General features: G+C 35.5%; 2 protein-coding genes across 2 annotated transcripts; one reads left to right on the top strand and one right to left on the bottom strand.

Moving 5' to 3' along the window:
- Positions 1-8,667: 8,667 nt before the first annotated feature.
- LOC140841291 (DNA-binding protein RHL1) lies at positions 8,668-21,685 on the top strand. Its single transcript, XM_073208592.1, has 8 exons — positions 8,668-9,102; positions 9,398-9,508; positions 10,128-10,214; positions 10,325-10,536; positions 19,723-19,846; positions 19,945-20,118; positions 20,784-20,855; positions 21,461-21,685. The coding sequence occupies exons 1-8, from the start codon at positions 8,785-8,787 to the stop codon at positions 21,494-21,496; spliced, it is 1,134 nt and encodes a 377-aa protein (XP_073064693.1). The 5' UTR covers positions 8,668-8,784; the 3' UTR covers positions 21,497-21,685.
- Positions 16,367-19,716, bottom strand: LOC140842079 (uncharacterized). Its single transcript, XM_073209897.1, has one exon. It carries the CDS (start codon positions 17,594-17,596, stop codon positions 16,367-16,369), a length of 1,230 nt encoding a protein of 409 aa, XP_073065998.1. The 5' UTR covers positions 17,597-19,716.
- Positions 21,686-22,334: the final 649 nt, after the last annotated feature.

Raw genomic sequence — 22,334 nt, 5'->3', positions numbered from 1 at the left:
AAGGAATTCGGTTTCCATGCGTTTTCTTGCATCTTATGATCGTTGTTCACGTTTTTCTGAATTTAAGTGCGAGGGGCTGCGGCTTGGGGCTGTTTAGGGTCTGATGGTGGTGTCACGATGGAGTTTAGGAGTGAAAATGGTTCGGTGTTGCCATAGGACGAGAGGCCGAGAGTTGTGCATGGAGGTGTGCTGCGCGTGAGTTGTGGTTCGAGTGAGGGGTGGTGCTGGCGGTGCAAGGGCTGAATCGAGGCATGGACTAGACCCTGGTGGGTCTGAGTCACGGCCCAGGGAGGCTCAACCACCGCTGGAACCTTCCTTGTGGCCGGCCGTGTGCGAGAAGGGGTGAAGCTCGGGTGTAGCGATCTCACGTTCTAGCGGTTGTGTCCATTGTGTAAGCTGCATGGGGTTGGGGCTGTGGGTCTAGCGGGGCTGGAGGAGTCCTACGGTGATCTAGGGGAAGGCTGGATCATAGCTGGTCCTTTCAGTAGAAGGATAAGGTCGCATTTATATAAGGTGGGGCAATAGGGTGGTTAGGATTTGATAGTATAGAAATTCCAGCAGCTGGTGGCCTACTGTCCGAAGATTTAGGGGGTTGGTTTGGATGGTTTTAAGGCTGTAAATGAGTGTATTAGGTGTGGAAAAAAGGTTGGGAAAGTTTTGTTAAGTTTCGAGTCGATTTGGGGTAAAACCGGGACCCCAGTTCAAGTTTTAAAGCGAATCGGTTAAGTTCTGATTTTGGCTCGAGTATTACGTATAGGAATACTTTTAATTATGTTTTGGGATATTTTAAGGTGTTTGGTAAGCTTCGGGTCAATTTTAGAGGTCCAGGGGTGAAACGATAATTTTTGGGTTCCCAGGGGCAAAATGGTCATTTTGCACCCAGGGTGAGGTTTTGGTCTTGGCAGTGCCCTGAGCACAAATATATGATATTTAAATGTTTATGCATCATGTTTACGATTTTTACGCAAGATGATAAATACGGTGCATGCTTAGTTTAAAGGAAAAATTACGTATACGCATTCTTTTATTAAGTGATGAATATGATGACACGTTTTGAAGGAAGTGATTTAGTTGTGACTAACACGATGACACGATGACATGTAAGGCCCGGGCTCAGTGGGCGGGTAATGCCGTCGCCGATGTCCCTCGCCGCCGGGTACCGCGGTTACACGTAGATGGATCCATCGACTGACATGATGACATGATGATACGAAAGTCACAGCTAATGAACGGAATTCAAATTAATATTTTAACACGTATATGCTGATACGATGATACATGCTTTTACCATGTTTTGACAGGTCACAGTTACGCATACAATATGATAACATGATGAGACATGTTTTGACACGTTACGATTTTACACGACACGCTTGTGTTCATATTTTTAAGCTCGTGAAATGTATGTTCATTATGCTATTTTTCACTGCTGTGTGCTACGTATACGTACTTGTTATCTCTGGTACAGGTGTGCTGAGTCTTTAGACTCACTAGGCGTGTGTGATGCAGTTGAGTATTTTGAACTGGAGACTGGAGGTGATGATGACTGAATGGGCGGAGCTGGTGGTGCACGTTAACCCGAGGACCTAGTATTCTTCCGCGATAATATGATTTTATGGGAACACGTTTAAATAGTTTTTAGCTGATTGATGAATTCATTTTGTTGAGGGTTTTTGACAGATTTTTATATGATGGACGTTTTATATTTTAATTGGTAAACGGTTTAGGTTGGTTACTTTTTTCATAAATTTTAACTGTTGTTATTTTATTCAGCAGTGGGATGTTTCTTTTTTTAAAATGTATGTTTTCGAATTTTATAGTTTTATATGGGCATTGTTTCGGCCATAGCAAAAAAAAAAAAAAAATCAGTAGAATTTTAAAATGAGCAAGATGTTTCAGTTGGACGTGGTCAAGGATGGTTAAGGTCATGATGGGTCAAGTGGTTAAGGGTTGGAAGTGTCCTAGTTGGGTTAGGAGTCCTACTATTGCTAGGATACACACGCATACCACATGCAGATTTTTGGGTTCGGTTCCAGTAGAGTTTGAGTGAGCCTAGGTTAGGTTCAGGGGCTTGGGCTTGGTCATTAGGGTCCATAGATGGGTTGGATTGGGTTTGGCTCGATGTGGCTCGGGCATGGCTCGAGTATTTTGGGAGATGGCTCGGTGTGTTCGTCTAGGTGTCAAAAAAAAAAAGAAGCTAAAATTGAATCCATGGGTCCACGAGTGTGGATCATGACTTGGAAGGGTAGAATAAATAATAAAATGCTATGTTTAAAATTTGGGATCAAAATAATGAGTTTTGGATTTATCCGGGATTTTATCGTCGCACGAAACGATAACTAAATAATTAATTATAAAGCCTATTTTTAAGCTTAATAAAATTATGAAAAATTATTTTTAAGCTCAAATAATTATTAAAATTCTAAGTTTTTAATTTGGGAATTTTATGTCAAGGTTTGGTTTAATTCGGAATTAAAACACAGTAATATGTTTTATTTAAATAATAATTGAATAGTCCTCGATTTAAGCTAAATAAAAAGTCGAGAAAATTATGTAAAATTAAATAATTATTTGTGACATGTTAGAGTTATTGAAATTAAGAAAAAGCCAAAAACATGAAATTTTACGTCTATGGGTAAAACGGTCATTTTACACCCAAAAATTAGTAAACATCGTGGTAGTGTCTTGAATGCTGTTTTATATGCTAATATGATTATTTTAATATTTATGGATGTTTTTATGATTTAATATGCCAAAATGTTTATGGATTTTTATATTCTAAAATATTGATTTTAAACATTTATGGAAATGTATATGATTTAAAATGTCAAAATGTTATTTTAATATGTTAAAATGTTGGTTTAAAATGTTTATGTATTTTATGATTTTATATGTTATGATTTATTATTTTAAACGTTTATGAGTTTTATGATTAAACGAAAACGTTAAAAGATATGTTGCATGCTTGGTTTAAAAGAAAAATGATATTGTATGCATGTTTTTATTAAGTGATGGAAATACGAAATGTTGAAGGACGTGAAAGGATTGTGACTAAATACGATGATATGTTGGAGATATCGTGAGGGTTATGGTCCCAATGGGAGCCCGACGATCGTATTTCCTTGGATATAGACATGAATACGAATATGTTAATATGCTAATACGTTGGCCAATGCCCAGTTGACCGGTGAGAGTGTCGCTATTGTCCTCGCCACCCAGTACTGTGGTTTCCTCTAGATGGATTCATCGCCCAATACAATTAAGAATAGGAGTCACAATCATGATCTGAATTCAACAAAGCACGAATATGAATATGAATACGAATATAATGATATGAATATGCTGATATGAATATGGATACGAATATGTTTATGTTTATATGAGTTTATGTCTAAAGTTGATGCATTATCATGAAAATGTTTTTATTTAAAGTTTATGCATCATGAAATGTTTACGAAAATGGTTACGTTTAAAGTTTATGCATCTTCATGAAAACGATATTTTAAGTACAAGTATTTTTACGGTGCATATATATGTATTACTTGTCATCAAGATTATGGTGTGTTGAGTCTTTAGACTCACTAGGTGGGATTGATGCAGATGATTATGATATTAATGTTAATGGAAGTTTTGATGATTGACTTTGCTTGACTGAATGTGCACGTAACCCGAGGACCGACGCTAGTTTTCCGCACTAGCTAGTTATGATTTATAATTTTAAGTGATGCTAAAGATATTTTTACGACGATTTGTTTATGAGTGATTTTTGAGCTATACTTTTCAAATAATGTTTTTAGATTTGGTAAAACATTTGATGATTTAAAATATTTTCCTTTGATTTATGAATGTTAGTTGATTGATAATTCTTAAAATGGTACAAGGTATTTTCAAAGTATTTATATATATGTTGTAGAACCCGAAAATCAGATTACGTGTAAGCCATGCATAATTGCTACTATTTAAATTAAGAAATGAATATTATATATAAATATATGTAGTGTTTAATTCGTTTTAATAATTTTAGTCATGATTATTTATTTTTAAAAGTAGATGTTTAGTTTTAACTTTTCAAGATAAATACGTGAGGTCGGACCGGAGTTTGGAGATTAGAGATAAGATTAATAATAAGAAAAATATTTAATTTAAGTCAACGAATAATTTAATTTAAAGAAATAGAATGTTTTAGGATTTATTTAAATTAATTAGAGCTAAGTTATTAAATAAAGTTCTTTAGGTTAATATTTAATTAAAGCTTAAATAAAAATATGTAAACAAATGGGGATGAATTAATATAAGTCAAATATATTCAAGAAATTAAACATAGCATTTAAATACTTAAAAGTTAAACCATGCAATGCCATGCAAGGTTCTATTCTAAATTGTTAAATTACTAAAATATATAATGAGTGTGTTAAACTTTGAGCAATTAAAATACAAGAATTTAAAACAATAATATACCATGCAAATTAGTAATAATTTTGGTTTAACATTTAAAATATTTCAAAGAGTTAGTAACTCTCCATTCAAACCATCCCTAATGGCACTTCATGGTGTATTCAATTATCATGTTAATTTCAATAATTATTAGTAATTCAAATACTATAATTTACATAATTTCCTTCAACCAATTACCTAGCAAACCAACGTGGAACGTGAACATACCGCAAGAATGAGGGAAAGAATCGGACAAACAAGGAGTGAAGAAGCATTTCAAATTTCTATTTCAAATTTTCATTTGTAACTCCCCACTCAAGCCACCTCTAAATGGTCTTTATAATGTATTCAATTCCTCAATTTTCATTCACTAATTAGTAGTAATTCTAATACAACAAATCCACTTCAGTTTCCCTCAACCTATCAAAATAAAAATGAGCTGAACGTGCAACTGAAAGATGAGAAGTTTTCGGCAGCAAGGGTGAGAAATAATTCAAATGCCATCCAAAATTCCATTCACTTGTAACCTTCAACTAAATGCACTTCAATACCCATTTATCAACCCTTGAATCTTCACCTTCATAACCTACATCTCCTTCAACCATAAACTTCGAAAATAGCATAGAATCATCAGCAAAATAATGGTGAACAACAGCAGAAACAAGAGAAGAAAGAAAACCAACTCCGACTCCGCCACGCGTCTTCGTCGTATTGATTTGTTTTGTCAAAACAAATTTCAGGCATGTATATATTGTTGCTTTGCTCTTCAATCAAGTCATATTAGATATTTAAATCAGTATATGATCCAGATTCATGAGACAAACCGAAAATGACAGCAAGTAAATGTTTTAAGGAAATTCTGTACAGGCCTCTCGGCCATATTGTTTTTATTATTCACGGTTGCTGAGTTTTGCTGAATCCAGGTGGGTGCTTCGGTTCCAGGCTGTCAAGGCTGCATATAGGCATGCTTCAGAGGGTGTTAGGGTGTTGATAGTCCATTTGTTTAAGTCCATACACCCAGTATAAAGAATTGACAGCAACAATCCCATTAAGTTGCAGATTTTGTGTCAAAATTGTGTTATTTGGTTGCTTGGGATGAGAGTTCGAATCATGGCTGTCCTAGGGACTGTAGCCATGGTTAGAACCCTCCCTTATCATGCCTAGGACGTGACCAAGGTTTCCTTTCAAGGCTTGAGTCATGGTTCCCTCAGAATTTTTAAACAACCACACAAGTGCATATTTCGAATTTCTCATTTCCTGTGTTAGTGGGTTTCGGTTTTTGGATGTTGTTTGAATTATGGTTGGCTCCTAGCCCATAGCCATGGTTTATACAACACTCCATCATGTCTAGATCGAGCCATGGTCGCTCAAATGGCCATTGGAACGATACAAGACAACAAAACGATGCAATACATCACACTATACAGAAAGTGGCTCTCTCGGTTTTGAGTTGCGATTGTCCTAGGTGTTTGCTTGGTTTGTGGTTGGCTTTTAGCCCTTAGCCATGGTCCAACCATGCCTTAGGATGTTGGTAAGGGTCTCTGAATGGTGGCTCAAGCCAATGTCCCTTTGTTTCAGAGATATACCTCACACACACACGATAGCTGCCGCTGTTATTTTCTGTTCTGGACAGCAACTTTGGGTCACGGTTTTGATGGTGGTTTGAGTTTATGTTTGGATTTAGCCCATGGCCTTGGACTGAACAGTACCTTAATGAGTTAGGAAAGTCATGTTTTTGGCCGTTCGTGATTTGGTCGAGTTTAGAGGTCGTACGAGAATTTACGGTGAAAGGTGCCAAAATGACTCTCGAGGACCTCATGATTTAGTTTATGCACCTTTTGTCAAGGTTCTAAAAAGCGTGAAGCGCCCCGAAGCGCGGATGTCGAGCTCCAAGCTTTTCAAGCTTAAGCGAGATTAGCACAGGCTTAAGCGTGAAAAAGCGTTTTTTATATTCAGTGTAATTGTAATTATCTCAAACCAATAAATAGATAAAATAATACATAAATATGATAAATTTTATGTCTGATGCATTAATTCTCATATTTATAAAATCATAAAATATCAAAATTACAATCTTAATTTGTTTTTGCAACTAAAACACATTAAAAATGTTAAATATTTGTCAAATCATTATCAGACATGCTTAATCATAATTAAAATTAAAAAATAAACATCTAAATTATAAACCTAATTTATTATTTTAAAATAAAAAAACATGCCTTCAAAATAAAAAAATTAATAGATGCGATCAATTGTGGTTAAGCACGCTTAATTAAACACCTTAATTATGCTTAATTCGGTGAAACTACAGTTTGACCGCTTTTTCCGCTTTCTCCGAAGCGGGGCGTTTTTGCCAAGCTTCAAGCTTAAGCGGGGCTTAAGCGAGCTTTTTAGAACACTGCCTTTTATTATTCAAACTCAGTTTTAATACGTTGGATTATTTTTAAATTGATGTTTACGTTGGATTATTTTTTAATTGTTGGTTGAAAACAATATTTACTTCCATTGTTATTTTAAAGTTAAAAAATTATTTACATGTTTATTTTAATTAAATGAGAAAAGATAATTATTTATTTAGAAAATTTTTAATAATTCGCAAAATTATGAATACGAAATACGGGCCTTTGCATATGTAAGAGAAAAAAAAATAAAATTTCTAGCACGTTTTAAGTAAAACGAATAAACAGACGTTTCAGAGCAGCTTACTATCTGAAGGAATAAATGTACTCTAGATCTAGATAGAACTCTTGGTAGTTTTAATTCTCTCGAAACGTCTACATTATGCAATAATAACTTAATCAATTATAGTGTTAGAAAATGTAAATATATAATATGATACCATAAAATTCGAGTTATATGATCGTGTAGCTATATTCAAAATGAACCAAAAACAATATCGGTAACTTATGTTTTTAAATGTTTATCTTAAAACACCAAGTTTTTTTGAAAATGTTAGGTTGGATAATGGAAAAAGATAAAAATTATTGGACAAAACTTGTGTGAGACGGTTTCACGGGCTGTATTTTGTAAGACAGATATCTTATTTGGGTTCTACAAAAAATTATTGCTTTTTATACTAAGAGTATTATTTTTATTGTGAATATCGGTAGGGTTGAATTGTCTCACAGATAAAGATTTGTGAGACCGTCTCACAAAAGACCTACTCAAAATTATTAGTAATTATCAAAGAGTAGGTCTCATGTGAGACCGTCTCACAGATCTCAATATGTGAGACGGGTCAACCATACCCATATTCACCATAAAAAGTAACACCCTTAGCATAAAAGGTAATACTTTTTCATGGATTACTCAAATAAAGATCCGTCTCACAAAATATGACCCGTGAGACCGTCTCACATAAGTTTTTGCCATTATCAAATACTATAAGATTTTGTCTAACTATTTTTTAAACAACATTTGAATTAAAACAATTGACTGTGTTGAAAAAATAAGAATGGGATAGTATTAGAGATGTAAACAAACCAAACCGTTCGCGAGCTATTCGGAGCTCGGCTCGATAAAAAGCTTGTTTGAGTTCGTTTGTTAATCATATCAAACCAAGCTCAAGCTCGATTTTGAGCTCGACAACTTAATCAAACCAAGCTCAAGCCTAAGCGTATTCGGCTCGTGAGATCGCAAACATGTTCGTTAATAGGCTCGCGAGCTTGAACTCGGCTCGTTTAGGTGGCTCGTCAGCTCGAGCTTGACTCATTTGTTGAATTGAAAAATAAAAATATTAGTACTAATAAAAGTTAAATTTGTATGTCTAATATAAAATTAGTTCATAGATATATTTAATTTTAAAAAGCTCGAATCAAGCTCAAATTCGAGCACAATTGTATGTTTTACGAGCTCGAAAACGAGCCGAGCTCAAGTCAGGCTTGTTAAATATGATAAACGAGCTATTAATAAACCAAGGTCGAGCCTGGCTTGATTAACATGATAAACGAGCTTTTAACGAGTCGAACTCGAGCTTTTCACAAGTTTAGTAATTTCAAAACAAGTCGAATTCTAACATGATGATAAAAGCTCGAATAAAGCCCGAGTTTGAGATTGAGTTTTATCAATCTTAAACGAGTCAAACTCAAGCCAGATGATAAAAGCTCGAATCAAGCTCGAGCTCGAGCTAGAGCTTGAATTAATCTTAAACGAACCAAGCTCACGCCTGATACTATATGACTTGATTTGGATCGTTTACATCCCAGCATAGTATTGTTTGTTTTCAAAAATTTTATCTAAAAAAACAAAACGAAAATTAGCCAAAAACTTTTCTTTCTATGTCGACGGAGAGTTTACAGTGACCGAGTTCCCGCCTTGAAGCGAACACACAAACGGAAAATTGAAACGATAATGGCTCGAGGTGGCAAGAAGGAAGGAATCGCCGCCGCAGTAGACCCAATTACGGAGGAGAGAACCAGGCGGAAAAAATTGGCCTTTTCTCGACACATTTTGTCGCAAAATCCGGCTAAATTTGGTCCGTCGACAGCTCTTGGGCCGTCCAAAACGGTGATGAAACACCATGGCAAGGATATATTGAGGAAGTCACAGCGCAAGAACAGGTACCTCTTCTCGTTTCCTGGTCTACTCGGCCCCATTTCTGGTGGAAAAATAGGCGAGCTCAAGGATCTAGGCACCAAAAACCCAGTCCTCTACCTCGATTTCCCTCAGGTATATTCTAATTGCTGTTTGGATTTGTCATGTTTTTCCCCGTTCTGTCTTTTTTGTTTGTCATTTTAGCTAGCTAGAACAAGGATTATTGACAGGAAGTGGGGTGAGTCTGTTGTTCATGGCGCTTCAAGTTTTGTACCTTATATTCTGAATGGAAGGCTAGTGAAGTAGCTCTTTCAAATGCTATCTAACTCATATTTTCATCATGAATGCATTTTGAAAGGCTGATAATGAATTTGTTAGATCAAATTTAACTTTATTTAGCTCATGCTGTTCAATTCCCTGAAACCTGTAGGGTCAAATGAAGTTGTTCGGGACTATCGTTTATCCTAAAAATAGGTATTTGACGCTGCAGTTTTCCAAAGGTGGCAAGAATGTAACTTGTGATGACTATTTCGACAATATGGTTAGAATTTTTTGTCCGTTTAGTTTTCTTCTCAATTGTTGCTTACCTGTCTTTGATTCAGGAACTTTATATTTGCTGCTATGAGAGCAATGTTCAAACTCATCCTTTGTTATCAAGTATACCAGATTCTTTTGTTGTATATACTATATAGCACACTTTTTTGGAGCTTATGTGTTATCAATGTTTTTTTTTCATCAGGGAAGTTCCACTTTAGAGCGGCCAAAAGAAAATAAAGAACATCAAAACATTTCGAAAACACAATTTCGAAAAAAATAATACAAATTAGTCATTCCAATCTATTTTTAGAAGTATGAGAAAAGGTAATAGGGAGGACCTTTTCTGAATTGTTTTAAAAAGGACTAGGAAAGAAGTTTTCAAAAGCTAAGTTCACCACGTTATTAAAACAATAGGTAAGGATTTTATAGCTGATTTTTTACTTTAGGTTCTACCTATACATTGTTTAGCCTTCTCTGTTAATGATGAACGATATGCATCAGTTCATAATCTGAGTTGATAAGATACATTCTTTTTATTTCTGAACATGTTTTTCTTCTTTGAGTTCTGTTATTTGTTTTTGTTTGATGTATAAGGTCATGTCTGTTGACCTCTTGCATTTTAGATAGTCTTTTCAGATGCATGGTGGATTGGAACAAAAGATGCGAATCCACAAGAATTACAACTCCGGTTTCCGAATGAGCTGAATTTGGTTAGCCTGGAATTTCTCACTTGCATTTAATAGGAAAACAATTTCCAATTGAATATTAAGTAATATTTCTGGGATATCTCTGACATATATTCCTATGTCTTGGGCTCAAGGAAAAACCCGCCGAGTATGATTTCAAGGGTGGCATTGGTGCCACATGTGATGGCAAAGCGGTATCTGGAAAATCTGCCATGCAATTCTTGGAACCTGAGTCCCCAAAAGTTGATGTGGAAAATGATTCAATAGAAAGTCCAACTGATGTAAAAAAATTGACAGAAGTGACCCCTAGTCGACATTCAGCTAGAACTGCCGGGAAAACGTTCAAGTATTTCTCTTCTTTTTAAAATGGCATCCTTTTAGTTTGAATCATGCGTCAGGCGCTTCAATTATAATTTACATGTTCGTTTTGGACACATTGCTCTTGTAGACAATTTAGGAAAGTGCTTTGCCTCCATTCAGTTTTAGTTTACTATCAGACCCTTCAATTATAATATCTTATCTTAGATAATATTTCTTTAATCTAAATCCCACAAAATCTGTGATAAATATTTACTAAATAATTACAATTATACATGTAATCTTTTTTTATTTTGAAAGCGATTTCCCACACACCCCCTCAAGTTGGGGAATGGATGCTATCCATTCCAAGCTTGCCAACTGGTCTTTGAAAATCTGCTCCGGCCCATCCTTTGGTGAGTATGTCTGTAGATCTGGCCACAGGCTAGGTTCGGTCTCGGTTCAGGTAGGGTACCGCCCCGCACGTGGCTGGTTACGGTCCGGGTCTGGTTCAGCCCTTAGTTTTTTTTTTTAAAATATTATTTGTTAATAAACATTTAAAGAATAAAAAATATAAATTAATAAAATGTGATCAAAAATTTCCTAAAATAAAAAACATATATCTCAATAAAAAATCTCACTCTACAAAAGTATCTGAAACGTCCTTACCTTTTAATTTAAATAAATAATACTAGAAAACTTTTTTCAATACCTTCATGAAGACTGAATTATACCAAAACATAATGCATATTTTTAAAAAAACGAAATTTGCAATATAATTCCATAAGTCGTCAATCATAAAAGCATACGTCAATCATACGAAATCCAGCGTCTAAACTTTTAAAAACAAAACATAAATCTCTCTTTAAAATAATTCTCAAAATTTTAAAACTTTGATTGTCATAATATTGTGGAAACATAGTCTTTGGAAGTGTACTGCCATGCCCGATCCATTCAAGCGTCCGAGCCTCCCTCAACATCATCTTCACCTGTGACCATTCAAACCTAGTGAGTCTAACAACTCAGTACATTCAAACCATACGTAACGAGTAATACATATTCAGGCACATGCATCCTTAAAAGAGTACTTTTAATAAAATAAGCTGGCTTAAAAACTCGTAAACATATAAACTTTTTCGTAAATCATTTAAGCACATAATATCATAAACGTTTCCTCATCATAAATCATTTTAGTGAAGTTTGATCCTTGAAAGTGACTATCCATTATCCTTTATCCTCTGTTCGATTGATCAATCTATAAACCATGGTACCTGGCAGCGGGGCGTCAGCAACTCTCGTCACTGGGCTGTGACCTAAAATAAAGTAAGTTCACCGCCCATTCTTAAGACGGATCCCCCATAAATCCTCAGAGTCACAGTCAATTCACATCCATTCTCCTTTCTTTTTATTTATAACATATCATATCCTCCAAAAATCGTAAAATAAGCATTTTTCGGAAAATCGCTCAACTGTAGCATTTATCGTTAAAATATCATAAATTCACCATACTGATTTTAAAAATCATTTAACATGTATTATGACCCCTCGGGACACTGTCAGGACATTCGAACTACCCGGGACGTAAAATGACCATTTTATCCCTGGACCCGAACTTCCTTTTATTGACATTTTCCTACGTTTCTTGACTCGAGCCTATCCTGAACCATCACATAACCTTATTTTTGCCCACCCCAACACGCTATGCTTGTTGATTCACTTTTTTTCTCCTTATTCGTTGGGGTGGGTAAGTTTGACAGCCCTAGCACACAATCCTCGAATTTGAACTCTTACACTCGCCTTTCTTGATCAAATTGTCTACAATTAAACTCAAAACACATGATGAACAATTATTATGCAAAATATTTAATAAAAACAACTAAACATATATGCAAGTACGCAACATAAACAAACAATGCATGAATAAGATTCAAAATGACACAATAAAACTACTTAAAAACGATACACATCAACCTTCCCATACTAAAACTTTGCTCGCCCTTGAGCAAAATAGGTTATAGAACATAACACAAACAATACAAAAATCTAGCTCAATGGTACATTCATGGTTCATCGCTATTCCTCAGCGAATAACCAACATATCTCCCATCCATCAACACAAATTGTTAGTGTTTGTACATCCTATTAAGTTTAAACACTATAATTTTTCATGGAATTTGTTTGTGTGTGCGTGCAATGTTGGTTCTAGGATCAGACATTTCAAATAGGTTCATTCTCAAAGTTGTAAGAGACTTTAATCTACATGTTTGTGCCAATCCCCTGACATTCCTTTTCACAAATTACCAATAATCATTAGAACTTTTCAAGCGTTAATTACTGCTCAATGTACGTATCGTTACCAAAGGAAAGATAAGATAGATAAGAGGCGAGAGTACAATGATATATCAATTTGAGCACATTCAGATTTAGTTCATCTGATTTTCTTCAACTCCATACATTATTCCCTTTTTAACATAAGAATTTGATTTCATTCATTTATTTCGCTCCCCCACGCCTTACATATCTTTTTTTCCGAAGTTCTTTTTTTTCAAGAAGCTTGGTTCTTTCACAAATGCAATATTTAAATTGTATTCCTTAGGCATATAGAATATACCAAGAGTTTCATTCATCTAGGAAGTGCTACAATAAGGCTTGATGTGTAGATGAATTGCATAAATTGATATTTGCTTAGGTGGGCTCAATTCAATTCATAAGCTCAAGAACGATTTGCCTAATAAGTCGAAAGCTAAGGGATAAGCAATTTGCATTTATCCAAACAATTAACACAATAAGCGATTTGCATTTATCTATGTGGATTGACAACCCGTGGATTTACTCATTTAGATATAATGTGTAACTAAACGATCAACACAATAAACGGATTGACAATAAACGATTTGCATTTATCTATGCGGTTTCATGAAATCAGTCGATAAGCCCAAAGAACGTCATCTAACCTTACAGCCCAATCCTTTCGACTCACTCAATGTCTTTTCCAAAATCCTTTTCATCTATCGATTTGACACTTTTACTTGACTACTTGTCTGAGGGTGATATAGAGTCGAGATCTTGTAGGTGACACCATATTTGCTTAAAAGTTTTTCAAAAATCCTTTTACAAAAATTAGTACCACCATCACAAATGATTGCTCGAGGTGTACCAAACCTATTAAAAATATTTTCTTAAAAAATTTAAGTACCACCCGAGCATCATTAGTGGCATAAGCTTTGTCTCTACCCACTTAGAAACTTAGTCGACCACAACCCAAATATATTTTTTTTGTGAAGGATGTTGGAAGCGGTCCCATAAAATCAATCCTCTTAACATCAAAAACCTCACATTCAAAGATATTATTTAAAGGCATTTCATTGTGATTAAAGATGTTACCTGTCTGTTGGCATCTATCACATGCAATAACGTATGAACGGGCATCTCTAAAAATCGTGCCAATAAAAGACACATTCAATTACCTTGGATGCTGTTCTCATCGGTTCAAAGTGACCACCTACCTCACGGCCATGACAATGAGTCAGAATTTGTCCCATTTCTTCCTCTGCCACACGTCTTCTTCTCATAGAATCTGCACAAATCTTGAACAAAAAATGGATCCTCCCAAAAATAGTAATCTTGCAAAATATTTCCTTAATCTAAATCCCACGAAATCTGTGATAAATATTGACTAAATAATTACAATCATACACATAATCTTTTTAATTTTGAAAATGATTTTCCCGCAATATCTTGGTCTGTATTTTCAGTCTCCAATAGAAAAATACGAAAAATAGTTTATTCCAGTGATTTGAGGTCTTGTTACATTAATAGGGATATCTTTGTGAATTTATAAAGAAACTGGCTGTCTTCAATTTTGTTTGTATTGTTTACAATTATCTACAAGTGGTAGCACATGTTACTTTCTCATCTCAATAATTTCAACAATACAACAACATTTATATACCCGAAAATAGGGTCAAATATATCAAACCACACATCAATCACATCCATAGTTAGTCAGCCTCGATTACACCAAATAAAATCCAACACTAAAGTATACGGACATACAAATACACGAGGCATCTCTTTGGCAAATGACTCAATACATAGTATAAATATCCGGGGACTCAAAACTCAATATGAATCAACTCATTGTGCTCCTAGACCCTCGGCCAACTGGATCAGAATCGCCTATATAACCTGCTATGTAATCACATAACAAACCAAAGTAGCCCCGAGGGACAGGAGTCGAATCCCAATACGAAGATAAAATAAATTACAAGATATATAAATGACATGCAATATAATCAATGCAATGCACGTAGGGTACCAAATAATCTCAGTTATCAAATTGGATCTAACGAATCGATAACAACTGTGGTAACATGTGACAGAGGTGTGACATGTCAAATACGCCCTTGGCCCTGCACATATGCATTAGCGGTGACATTTTGCAGAACTGCTCGGCCCTTCCGCTAGTCATCAGAGTTGTGACGTTATCACGCCCTCGGTCTTGATGTCTAAATAACTCATCCAAGAGTAAATGGAAATCTCGGAAACAACAGAATCATAGCCCAATATGATTGCGTGCTCAACTATGCATATAATTCACATATTATTCCAATATATTTAAAAATCATATTTTATTTTATGAAATTAGGAAAGATCCTAAAATGCATTCCAATAACACAAGGAGTACATAATCACATAATTCACATAAAATCAGTCAGTTCACATCAATTAAATTACACGTCTCTATGGACACTGTAAGGAAATGATCAATCCGTACCTTAACCTTCAACTTTAATTACCACTATAATTTATGAAGTTTTAGATGCTTCCTGGTTATCCAAACTCGTGACAATTAATTCATTTCAAATCATCTTCTATTTATTTTCCAATATACAACAATTAGCCTAAAATTTTAAAATTACCATTTAGGCTTTATAAATTCTAAAACTCGCAACATATAAACTAAAATTCCCAAAATAAATATTTTTAGTTCCAACGTCTCCTAAACTAGAATTTAAACGACTAATATCCACAAATTCCTAAAATTCTCAACTTTGACAATATAATTCAAAAATTCTCAAATTATCGAAACTACTATCCAAGCTTCTAAAATTCGCTAGGCGCTGGGTTGGCAATTCGCTAGGCGTTGGGCTGGCAATTCGCTAGGCGCTAGTCAGGCGCCACGGTATCAAAATATAATAAATAAATACTAGAACTTCAACACAATAACATCAAATTTAAAATACGTTCAAAATATTCCCAACATAGTCTATGTAATCTCAATAAAATAAGAAAGAATTCAGATTTCTTCTAAATTCACAATGAAATAGTCTAATGTGTCATCACAAATTTACTCTACTTCTTTTCTCTGAAATTTTCATCGACTTGTTCTTCATTGGACACAAAATCAATATCATCATTGTGATCATCTTCTTCTTCAGATTCAAAATCATCCTCGTGAAGTTTTCTAACTCTAGAGTTTTTCGGGGTTTTAGATTTTCATCTGCCCCAGTTTCTTCATCAACTAATTGCCAAGTGAGCCCCAAACTTGGTTCAACTTTATTTTCTTCCCCACCATCCACAATCCAACCTTGTGCATTTGAAGCATCTTTTTCAAGAAGGACGTCGACGTTCTTTTTTCTCTCTTTTTTGCTTGTTAAACAATCTAGCATTAAATTGGACAAATACTATATTGTTCAACCTATTGACATCCAACCTATTTCATTGTATGAATCTAAAAAAAAATGAATATGAACATACACTTTAAAAATTAATAATTTATTTTAATTAAAGTTTAAATTTTATTTCTTCAAATGCACTCCAATTTCTTTCACACCCAGATGTACTTGTAGTTAATGAAAGAATCTTCAATGCCACTCTTAGCAAGTTGGGTGTGTGGCACCGTAGAGTACTCCACCATGTACATGGATCAAATGTATCGTCGTTTTTTTCACATGCTTTTGCAGGCAATGCTTTCCCAAATAATCCAGTCTTATCTCTGTATTTTGCAAATTCTTTGTTAATAATTGTATCTTGCAGTTCAAACTCATCGGCATGCAAACTTCCATGCATTCAAAAATCCCTGTCGCGACCTCTCCATAAAGAGCAAGTAGAACTCTTTTTGTAGTAGAAGCAGGGATCAAGGATGTGGTATGCAATGATGTATCAAGTCTATCTTTCATTTTTGACTCAATAATCACTATCATAGGTTGATAATTTGATTTGACATTGTTCAGGGCCACCTTGATATCTTCTTTAGTTCGAAGAATCTCCCCATATAGAAATCCCATGGATCGCTTTCTATCTCCGTCAACCAATCGGAGAACTCTGACCAAAGGAGATAATATTTTCAAACAAAGTGTCACACTATTCCAAAAACTCGTGCTCATCACAGTAGAGTAAGCCAATTTCCCTTTGTTTGTCTTTGACCATTTACAGTTCTCCCACGTATCACTTGTAAACATGGCCCTTAAACTAGATTTTTTCTCAATCAAACTTTGCAATATGAGGAAGTTTGATGCAAACCTGGTAACTCCTGGCCGGACTATGTCTCTTTTCTTCGTAAAACTTCTCATCAATGACAAAGTCTTATGGTGAGCATAAATGAAAATTGTAAAAGACTTGGCTTGGTCGATGATCTTTTTAAATCTTGGAAGCTTGCCAAAACTTTCAAGCATGAGATTAACAGTATGAGTTGCACATGAACTCCAAAAGACCCCAGGCTGCTTTTCTTTCATCAGTTTAGCCGCATCCATATTGTTGGTGGCATTGTCTGTTACAATATGAACAACATTTTGAGCTCCTACTTGTTCAACACACTTGTCAACATACTCAAAAATAAGTCCAGCTGTATGTGCCTCGTCTGAAGACTCCTTAGACTCAAAAAATACAGTACCTTCCTTGCAATTAACACACAAATTTAATATGCTTCTTCTTTTTCTATCACTCCATGCACATGTCATAATAGAGCACCCATTCTTTGCCCATTCTTCTTCGTGCTTCTTCAACAGTTGCTTTGTTCTTTCAACCTCAGCTTTCAAAAGTGGCTCTCTAAGTTGATATTGAGTTGGAGGCGTGAACCCTGGTCCAAATTGACCTACTGCCTCCATTAGTCGCTTGAAGCTATCATTATCAAGAGCAATGAATGAGATTCCATTTTCATAAGCCCATCTCCAACATATTGTTAAACTTGTTGAGTTCTCTCTTTGCAAAGACTCTCATTTATATTTTTTTGGCGAAGCACTTTACTCTCACCTGAACTTACATTTTCTGGAGCAATCATCGATGCATATGTATCCATGGGGCCAAATAGATGAGGTTTTTTAATTCCATACATCCTTTCAATTTCAGCATCTTCTTCTTCGTCTAGAGAAATATTAACCTCTGCTCTACAACTTTCTTCTTTCTGTATTTTATTTTTCTTTTTGTTTCTCCCTTCTAAAGTAGCCTGTTTACGCTTATTACGATCTTCTTAAGATTCGTTTCGACAACCAGATACATTTCCAGATATATTTCCTATGTGCTCCTTGATTCTATACACTCCACCGGACATCATTTTCTGACACAACTTGCATTTAATTTTGTCGAGGTTCTTAGGATCAATCAACATACCAAACTCCTATCCGATGTTATTTGACTTTCTCTTGAGAATCCCAGATTCAAGCTGAGTGACGGATGCAGTCGACGATGGATTGCTTGCCATTGTTACCCTCCAAATCTTGCTGAATACAAAATACTTCAACCTTTTCAGCAATAGACCTGAAAATTTGATGTGGTAACACCACACAAACAAATGATAGTACCAAAAATCTCAAAGTCACTTCATATGTTTGGATCAACATATTGTTTTGACAATGCACTGCCACAGATAAAAAACTCTAAAACTCATGGAAAAGTTAAGAAAGTTGAGCCTAAATGCATTATACATAGCGTTACGCCAAGGTTTCCCTGGAATGAGGAGTCCTGGCCGAACATATATCGAGTGTCTGGAACGAGGAGTCCTGGAACGTTAAGTCTCTAATGCTATATAGAAAGTGAGAACAAAGAATAACTCGAGTCTCTGGAACGGAGTAGTCCTGTAACGAGGAGTCGTGGCCGAGAAGGTGTCTCTGGAAAATAACGAGAAGGAAAGAAATGCAGCAGACTTACTGAGCCCAAATTTTGTTTTTTTAAATGGGCTTATAGCGGATCTTTAAATTTAAAAGCCCAATTTTCTGAAAGAAAAAATCAGGCCTACCTAGGCGGCTGGCCTCCGCCTAGGCGCGCCCGGCTGCCTAGCACCTTATCGGTGTGGCTGGCCTCTGCCTAGCCACCTAGGCCACATTTTAGAACACTGCTACTATCTATTATCGAACTAAAGTTTCCAATCTTTAACTTTAACAATTCTAAAGAATGAGAACAACCAAACTCAATTGATTAAACTCCTGAAAAATCGAAATACCCAAGTATGCATAAGCTGAAATTTTCAAAAATGCTAAATAAATTCCGAAAAATTCAATCGATGCCTCCAATCGACTCAATGAATCACCTACAATCAACAACATAACAATCATCAACAATTTAACCAAAAAATTGAACTTATAATCAAAATTCGAAACCCTAGAATTTGGGTATACCTTCAATTGATTCCCAGGTTATGATTAGTGGTTGGAAACAAGCTTTTCAAGCTACAAGGAAAATGAGAAGGAAGCTAGAAAATCCAGACAAGAATTCGAGCAGCAGCAGGAGATCTAGCTCGTTTCTCACTTTTCTGGTTTCAATCGATTGAGAGGCCACTTGGGCTAGCTGGTACGAGCTCCGGCGACCTGCTTTCCGGAAGCAAGGGGCAGAAGAAGAAATTGAGCGAGAGAGCAGATGGGAATGGTGCTACGCACTGGAATGAATCGGGAATGGTTGGAGGGGAAATGGGCTTGGGTAAAATTAGGCTCTCACAGGTTTAGTCGGTTTTATAATCATGTTCATGCCTGGTCACCGGAATGATCCAATCTTACCACTTAAAATTTGTTGATGCAGGGAGTAGAGCAGCGCCTTCTTTAATTTATGCCATTATATGTTTAGCAAATCATTGTATTCAAATTTGTCTATTGATTATGAAGTAGTCTTCATTTCCTTTATTCTTATCCTCTTTGTTTGTGTCACAACCATTAAGGTCTCATGAAGACACCTCTTTTCAAAGAAATCTTTGTCCACCGCACCTTAGGAAACACAACAGATATCTAAGATTATTTGCGCCCAGTTTTGCAGAGGGGTCATCTGGGGATGATGTTATTGCAAATGGAAATGAAAGCTCTGATGAAGATGAAGATGAAGAAAAGGATATCGAAGCGAAAAGAAATTATAAATCTAAAACTTCTCTGTTTGTAAGTGATATGAATCTCTGGGGGTTTCTTTTATCAGCCATTATACAATCTTTTTTCACCTTCTGAAGTCTGAGTTCCTTAAATACATGCATGCACAGACTGAAAGTTCCAGTCCAGTAGTGTTTGATGTCGACAGTAATGATGCTGTGAAACATGATACAGATTTGCATCAGAAGAAGGGAACCGCAAAATCTCAGGATTTGTCTAAAACTTGTCGCTCTTCTCTTGTTCAAACGACTCTATCTACATTGTTCAAGAAGGTGGAGGAGAAGGTAATGCAATGGAGCTACAGTTTGTGTAAGCTAAGCTAGCAATTGAGAACTGTGAATAGCCAGATTAGACATAATATGCAAACTGCTTGAACCCTGATGAAAGTTTTCCCGTTTTGCTAGCTTTTGTATCCATATGATTGCCGATGTCTGCTACAAATGCGAACTTCCTGTAATACTCAAACAGTACATTAATTAAGCACAGTGGGATTTTTTTGATGAATAAGAGTATGATCTTGTTCTGCAGTGTGAAACTGCATTATATATCTGCCGATGTTACGGTAATTAACCTCTTCTGACCCTGAAAACTGACATCCATTGGCTGTCACGACTTGCTGTCAGTCACTTGTGCTGAAGCCTTTTGCCTTTGGTAACATTTTTTTGGCTAATACAACTTGTTGGTGCTCAATTGGACCTCTTTTATAATTTTTGCAATCAATCACTCAATTCATGGAATCTGTAAATTGGTTTCAGTTAAATACTGCATTCATGGTTGCATCTGGAATAAGTTTGCTCTAGCTGCCCATGGCCAGAATTGCTTTGTTTTCTCTGAAGATAGTTTACTATGCATCATTGCCATCTCTCTCATTCGTTCAACCTCTTTGTTCGCATCTTTTAATTGGATATGATTTTTAATATAAAGTGAAGTTATCAACTTGTCAACACAGGGTAGGGAAAGTAATGGACCAGGTGACAGGAAGTTTGCTTCAGAATCGTCAGATCCTAATGATTCCTCTCAGGTATGAACTCATGTTCTTGCAAACTCTATAAATTAATCCTTGCTAACTCTTATTACTTGCTATGTGTGCTCTAGTTTCTACCTCATGGTAATACCACACAATCATCTATGTTGTGTTTATTTCACAATTTGGTTTCATTTGCTTCCTATTGTTCTTAGGTGGTATGTATCTTCGGCTGATTTTGTTTAATAAATGGTTTTTCATTTACTTTTTTAATAAAGTTTCCATGTTAGCGGAAACATTATTAGTGATGATGGCGAGTTAAATCAAGTTACTCTAATTGACCATCCCATATTTTGCATTTGGTGTTGCATGTGTAAAGAGAAATCAATAAATATCAGGGGACATCTGCTTCTCGGCATAACACCAATTGTACTCTTTCATATCATGCCGAGTAGGAATCACCAAATGCTTTGAGAAGTTGCCAGAACATGTTTCTTGCCATTATGTTTTCAAATAATAAACCTGTTTTACAAATCCACTAGCCAATTCTTTTCAAAATCATGCATACGTGTTTATAGTAGCATGATTTCACATGATATCCGTTTTCATTCATTTGCTGTATGTTTTTTTATGATGCTCTTTTGGTTCCAACAATTTGACAGGATACGGATGCCAGCAACGAAGATTGGACTGGTTGAGATGTTGGTATTATTGGAACAACAAGATTGAAGATAGCACATATCTCAATGAATTAGGATTCTAGTATTAGGGCCATAGAAAATAAGTAAAGAGGAGAGATGTTTTTGAACTATCATATTGTATGTAATGCATCATATCGAATATCGACAGACACTATTAAGAATTTAATCTGATATTTTAGCAAAGCACGAACTCTCCCCTATAAGCCCTTGCTAAAAGCAGATTCAAAGAATAGATTATCCAAGCTATCCATAGCTGTATCGCAAAAGACTACAGCCCTTTTTGTCGGCAGAAATTGAAGGGGGGGACCATTAAATGAAATAAACGTGTTTCATTTAAATTTGAAGATTGAAGATGCGTACAAGTTGCAGCAGGTTTCGTAAAGAAATAGAAGACGCGTTTTTAACGCGTCTTCACACGGTCAGGAGGCTCTATAAATAGAGCTTCATTCCTTCATTTCAAATCATCCCATTCTTAGTTCCTCTCTCAATATACACATATTTGAGTGCGTTCTATAATATTTGATAGGTGTTTGTTCTCCTGTATTAAGAGAGTTTGTGTTCTCTTTGGAAACACAGTGAGTGAGTTGTACACCAGTAAAATATTATAGTGGAAATCTTTTCATCTTGCCCGTGGTTTTTACCCTAATAATTTTTAGGGGTTTTCCACGTAAATCTCGGTGTCCAATTTATTCTTTATTTTCGGGTTTTATTATCTCAAATTCCACACGTGGGACCAACAAGTGGTATCAGAGCCTTGGTTTAAAATTTCCTAAAATTCTGAGTATGCTCTGTGGTTGCAGCTTAGACTGATCTTCCACATCAGAAAAGATTTTTT

This window comes from Primulina eburnea, chromosome 9 (genome assembly GCF_022965805.1).
Source record: "Primulina eburnea isolate SZY01 chromosome 9, ASM2296580v1, whole genome shotgun sequence".
NCBI lineage: Eukaryota > Viridiplantae > Streptophyta > Magnoliopsida > Lamiales > Gesneriaceae > Primulina > Primulina eburnea.
The sequence above is the reverse complement of the archived record's forward strand: the minus strand, read 5'-3'. Positions and strand labels throughout refer to the sequence as shown.